Source organism: Aplysia californica, unplaced genomic scaffold (genome assembly GCF_000002075.1).
Source record: "Aplysia californica isolate F4 #8 unplaced genomic scaffold, AplCal3.0 scaffold01244, whole genome shotgun sequence".
Taxonomy (NCBI): Eukaryota; Metazoa; Mollusca; class Gastropoda; order Aplysiida; family Aplysiidae; genus Aplysia; species Aplysia californica.
The window spans coordinates 108,047-114,918 of NW_004798514.1; the positions used below are offsets into that span (position 1 = coordinate 108,047).

Genomic DNA, 6,872 nt, shown 5'->3' on the forward strand with positions numbered 1-6,872 from the left:
AATAATAATAACAACAACAATGCCAATTTGTTCCGTTGCTCAGAAGGGCCGAGGGTACCTAGATGGAAGCACACTGTCTTTTTCTTAAACCATAGGATAATTGAAGTAACAACTTTATTATTTCATCTAATCTCATCTTTGCTAACTATACCATTTTATCTGACACATTCCTCAGCTTTTCCACTACTAAGCAGTTCACTATATTGTAGACATAATAATAATTTTTAATTTCATAGACGATAAAAGACATTAATTTTTTGTCAGCTGGTGACCTCAAACTGCGAGTTGGAATGAGGTCTCAGCAAATTTTATAAATAATATGATGGCGCATTATCATTCAAGCATTTGTGACACAGGGTGGCCAAGTTGTACACAATTATAATTCTTTTCTCAACAGGAAGCCAATGCAATGTCCGTAAAAGAGATACTGAAGCATGCTAATGTACTGACATGCAGAAAGACATAACTACAGTCGAACCTGTTGTATGGTAAAGTTGTTTTATTTATTTATTTACTTATTTATTTTTATTTTATTTTTTTATTTATTTATTTACTTATTTATTTTTATTTTATTTTTTTATTTATTTATTTACTTATTTACTTATTTATTTATTTACTTACTAATTTTATTTTATTTTTATTTTTTTTTGGAGGGGGGAGGGGGTGTTTAAGTTTTTTTTAAAAATAGTTGTTTCATAAAGTAAAATAAAAACATATTTTGAATACCATGGGTTTTTTTATATACATGTACCATTAAATAGCTGTACGTATTGTAAAGTATAAACAAACGTTTTGAATACAAAGGGGTGGTTGAATACAAGGGGGTTTTGTTGTTGATTTTTTTAAAAAGTTGTAACTGTAAGTTTCAAAAATGTTTTGAATACAAGACGGTTTTATTAATAAAGTTATTTCATAAAGTTAAAAAGTAAATTAATAAAATTAATAGGCCTACAAAAATATATATTTTGGATACAAGAGGGTTTTATTGATAAAGTTATTTCATAAAGTTAAAAAGTAAATTAATAAAATTAATAGGCCTACAAAAATATATGTTTTGGATACAAGAGGGTTTTATTGATAAAGTTATTTCATAACGTTAAAAAGTAAATTAATTAATATGAATACAAGAGGGTTTTATTGACAGTTAATCATAAATAAATAAATAAATATTTTGAATACATTGGGGTTTTGTAGATAGTTATTTCATAATAGTAATAATAAATACATAGATAAATGTTTGGAAAAGATGAGGGTTTTATTTATAAAGTGGTAAAAACAAATATTTGAAATAAATGGGGGTTTTATTTATGAAACAATGGTTTCGTAAAGTAAAAAAAAAAATGACGTATTGAATACTTAAGGCTTTTATGTATGAGATAATGTTTCGTAAAGTAAAAAAAAAAATGACGTATTGAATACTAAAGGCTTTTATGTATGAGATAATGTTTCGTAAAGTAAAAAAAAAAATGACGTATTGAATACTAAAGGCTTTTATGTATGAGATAATGTTTCGTAAAGTAAAAAAAATAATGTTTTGAATACTAAAGGCTTTTATGTATGAGATAATGTTTCGTAAAGTAAAAAAAATAATGTTTTGAATACTAAAGGCTTTTATGTATGAGATAATGTTTCGTAAAGTAAAAAAAATAAAGTTTTGAATACTAAAGGGTTTTATTGATAAAATTTTAATTGTTTAAAAAAATAGAAAACAACACAAAAAAATGTTTTGAATAAATGACAACATTCAAACTTATGACACATGCTCATGCTTGCTCAGAAGAAAGAAACATAAATAAAAAAAATAATAAATCAATAAATAATTCTTAAAATACAAACGTCTCATTTGAGGATTCAATCCTTTTATCTCCTCCAACCGTAACCCACCCCCCCCCCCCCACCCCCCAAGATCCTTTAACACTTTGCTTCATCATCTCACCGATTGGCGATGTTTACCATCCAGTTTCTTTAGATTTTCTCCAAAATATGATGGCAAAGTGTTAAAGACCCTCCTATCACAACCCATTGGTCACTGGTCACACTGCATAGGTTGAAAAGTGGGTGGTTGGCGGGTGCTCTGGTGTGGTCTGCTCCTTCTTTCCTATTAAACTTCTATCGTCCTTATCTCCCCCTTCTTCTTTTTTATGTTTGTTACTCCCTTGTAACACCTCTAATCTTCTGGCGCTCATATGACCTTATGCAGTTGCGAGCGCCGTAAAACCTCTACTAAAACTAAACTAAATAGGTTGAAAAGCCCATTTTAAACACCCTTGAGTTATTTAATAAGAGGAGGGGGCCTCCGTATCTCACATCCATCTCTGATAGGACAAAGTCAAATAGGGCGAAAGTGAATCTCCTGTTTAGTTTTACTTCTAGTAGAGTTTTTTCGGCGCTCGCAACTGCATAAGGTCATACGAGAGCCAGAAGATTATGTTTGTTTTAGTAGAGTTTTTTCGGCGCTCGCAACTGCATAAGGTCATACGAGAGCCAGAAGATTATGTTTGTTTTAGTAGAGTTTTTTCGGCGCTCGCAACTGCATAAGGTCATACGAGAGCCAGAAGATTATGTTTGTTTTAGTAGAGTTTTTTCGGCGCTCGCAACTGCATAAGGTCATACGAGAGCCAGAAGATTATGTTTGTTTTAGTAGAGTTTTTTCGGCGCTCGCAACTGCATAAGGTCATACGAGAGCCAGAAGATTATGTTTGTTTTAGTAGAGTTTTTTCGGCGCTCGCAACTGCATAAGGTCATACGAGAGCCAGAAGATTATGTTTGTTTTAGTAGAGTTTTTTCGGCGCTCGCAACTGCATAAGGTCATACGAGAGCCAGAAGATTAGAGGTGTTACAAGAGAGTAACAAACATAAAAAAGAAGAAGGGGAGATAAGGACGATAGATGTTTAAAAGGAAAGAAGAAGCAAACCACACCAGAGCACCCGCCAACCACCCACGCTGCATAGGTGTGAACCCTATTTCAAACACTCTGAGTTATTTAATAAGAGGCGGGGCCTCCAAATTTGACATCCATCTCTGACAGGACAAAGTCAAATACGGTGAAAGTGAATCTCCAATAAGACTGAGCCAAAGGGGGTGGTAAGCCAAAAAAGTCTGGCCCTCATATGACCTTATGCAATTAAAAGTGCCGTAAAACCTCTTCTAAACGCCGTAAAACCTCTTCTAAACGCCGTAAAACCTCTTCTGAAACTAAAACTAAAAATTTCAAAGTTTGGCCCTCATAAGACCTTATGCAATTAAAAGCACCGTAAAAACTCTACTAAAACTAAAACTAAAAACCTCAAAGCCTCCCCAAAACAACCAAAGTTCAGAACACCTCGTTACAGCTAGGTTTGAACCGGGGACATCAGCTTCGTAGACCAGCAGGATATCAACTGATGCTGCTAATGGCATATTTACCTCATCACCACTAAACACGACTTTTTTAAAGACTCCCTTACAACAGAACTGAACGAAAATAAATAAATAGAGAAAACACACCACCCTTCTTTGTGATATAATCTAAGCTGCATTATAACTTCTTCTTAAACTTAAATTTACTCATTACTGCCACCGAAACCTCAATAGAAGAAGAGAACAATCTTTAACAAAACACATGAAAACAATAAAAAGGCAAAAATAAAGACCAAAAAAAACCCCCAAATACACACGACCAAAGAAAAACAATACAAAACATATTACAACAAAACAAGAGAAAAACTATTTCTAAATTACACAAAAATATTTTAAAAAGACAATTTTTAATGAAAAAGAAAAAAACTACACATAAAGACATAGAAGAGAAGAGAGAAAAAAATCAAGAGAAAGACATGCAAGAAAGAGAACAAAAATTCAACAAGCATCAAAGTACACACAAGGCAGCAAAGATACGGGAAACAATCAATCCAAATAAATTTTTAGAATAAATTCAATAGAAATAAATATGTAAATAAATAAGTACAACAATGAATAAATAAATAGATAAATAGATAAATAAATTAATAATATAAATAAATAAATACAATAAACAAAAAAACAACAACAACAAAAATAAATAAATAAATGCAATGCAACAACAGAAAGAAAGAAAAACAAATGACGATTAGAATGAAAGAGTTAGACGAAAAATGAAATAATATGTGATTACCAGATATCGCTTCTCATGTCAACATAGCGCCTGAAAAATGATGGGTGAGGTGGAGAAAGAGGATATAATGAGGCAATGAGGAGGGCGGTGAAGGGTGAAAGGTGAAAGGTGATATATACTATTACGATGTGAAGTCCGATCAGAAAAAACAACTACCGGACATAGTCCCAAAATGGAAATCGTGAAGATACGTGAGGCAGCGTGGTGGAATCAGGCTCTCGTCAATTTTTGGGCATATTGAGTTATTGGTATCATCTTAAAACTTGTTCATTTGTCTTCTTTTCAATGAAAAAATTATCCATCCATATTTAATAGAAGTGGAGAAGTGGTTTAAGAGGTAAAATTAGCGAGAAAATGGCCGCCAAAGCTTGGTAAATTCCAAAGCTGGAGAGTCCATGGAAACTGTAAATTTATATTTTTGTGCCTTTAATCAATGCTTTTTTGTGAAATCCTAAAAGGAATGTGTTTGTAAATGGACATAAAAGGTGTTGAGCCAAAAAACAAAAATTTGATAAAAATTGCTAAGCAGGGAGAAAACTGCTGTTTTCTTCGATTTCATTATTTTGACGAGAGCCTGATTCCACCACGCTGCCTCACATATGGTCGCTTTTAAGGACAAGTGGGCTAACCCAGATTTCGGGGGTTTCCAGAAATCTTGACCTACACCAAAAACGGGTACTGCTCTAGATCTACCTCTAGGAGAAGTTTGCGTACATTTGTGTGTATATTTGTTAGGTCATAGAGAAAACTCTCCACGTTTTTCGAAGAAACTGAACAAGGGGCAAAAACTTTACCTTCGATTTTCTCAAAACAGCATTTTTTGGGATAGCCCCCCTTGTGCTTAAAAGCGACCGTATATCTCAAGTTCAAGATCGTGCAGACTCAAAGCGCAACCTAGCTAGAAAACCTTAACACAAGGGCGACTGGGATTATGATGGTGGTGACAAGGTAGATTCCAAACTGTATTTCTATTTCACAGGGTTTTTAGTTTTTTAAAATACCACTGTCTAATTTCCCATTCAACTAAAAAGGGGGGGGGGGGGACATTTCTCGTTCAAGCACAGTAGAATTGTAAATGGGCTGACTCATGTCACGCTCATAACTGTGCCTGAACTACAACGGGGAACTGCTGCTTTTTCTTTCCTGATCCTTACTATTGTCATTTTCGTCTACTTCTTTTGTATGTTTGTCACTCTCTTGTGACCTGCTATTTCCGGGGTGCCTTGATAGTCGAAGCAGACCTTGTGCTGTTGAAGCTAGAGAGGTGAGCAGTCTCTAAGTCTGATTCCCTGTAAAGACTTCTCTGTTGACACCCACCCTTGGCGCTCATTTGACCTTATGCAGTTGTGAGCGCCGTAAAACCCTCTACTATAAAAAAAAATATATAACAATAATGACAATAAACCAAACGGTAAAACAAAAAAGAAAGTTTTGAGTCTACATCATCACCATCATCATCATCACCACCATCATCATCATCCAGTGCCAGATCTGCGACTGACATCTGCGATCATGGCTCTCCATTCATTCCTTAGCTCGGATGCTCTTTTAGAGTCTACAAGCTTTGAAAATTGATACCCTCACGATTTCCGTTGCGTTTAGTTTTAGAAAGAGTTGTACACAATGGCACTTGAAACACAAAATAAGGTCACGTAAGTCGTCACCTCATAACTATTTATAGTCCACAGTGCCTCTTTCCCTAAGAACAGTTTGCACAAAGATTAGAGGTGTTTTTAGTTTTAGTAGAGGTTTTACGGCGCTCGCAACTACATAAGGTCATATGAGCGCCAGAAGATTAGAGGTGTTACAAGAGAGTAACGAACATAAAAAAGGAGAAGGAGAGATAAGGATGATAGATGTTTGAGAGGAAAGAAGGAGCGAGCCACACCAGAGCACCTGCCAACCACCCACGATTAGAGGTGTTACTAGACAGTAACGTGAATATGATGAAAAGGAGTAGAGGAGATAAGGACGATAGAGGATGTTTTAGTTGGAAATAAGGAGCGACCCACACCAGAGCACCTGCTAACCACCCGCAAAGCAGTGGCGTTTGGGTTTGAGTCCAAGGGCAGGTTAGATAAAGCATCACTACAATAAGGTCATAGAAGTGCCAAAGATTAGAGGTGCTACAAGAGATAACATACAACAAATGGAGGAGGAGGAGGAGAGATGAGGACGATGGATGTTTTTTAAAGTTTTAGTAGAGGTTTTACGGCACTCGCAATTGCATACGGTCATCATATGAGCGCCAGAAGATTAGAGGTGTTACAAGAGAGTAACAAACATAAAAAAGAAGAAGGGGAGATAAGGACGATAGATGTTTGATAGGAAAGGAGGAGCAAACAACACCAGAGCACCCGCCAACCACCCACTTACAAGAGAGTAACAAACAAAGGAAGAGGAGAGATGAGGATGACAGTAAAAGGAGGAGGACAGATAAGGACAACAGATGTTTATTGTTTATTTTGTTTCAGTGAGAATTTCACGGCACTTGCAACACAATAAGCTCATAATATACATGTGCAAAAAAATTAGAAGTGTTACAAGAGAGTAACAAACACTAAAGAGAAGGAGGGGTGATAAGGATTTTTTGTTTTTGTGTGTGTGTGTGTGTGTGTGTGTGTGTGTGTGTGTGTGTGTGCGTGTGTGTGTGAATGAAAAGGATGATAGATGTTTGATAAGAAAGAAAGAAAAGAGTGTGTGTGCGTGCGTGTGTGTGTGTATATGTGTGTGCGTGCG

At 35.3% G+C, this 6,872-nt stretch overlaps 1 protein-coding gene across 1 annotated transcript in view; it reads right to left on the reverse strand.

The window, feature by feature from the left end:
- Positions 1-6,872, reverse strand: part of LOC106013768 (tight junction protein ZO-1) — a gene marked incomplete at its 5' end in the record, with an annotated part of 18,529 nt that overhangs the window by 7,650 nt on the left and 4,007 nt on the right. Inside the window, 1 exon segment of the mRNA XM_035973452.1 lies at positions 4,134-4,163. Coding sequence (XP_035829345.1) covers positions 4,134-4,163 — 30 coding nt within the window.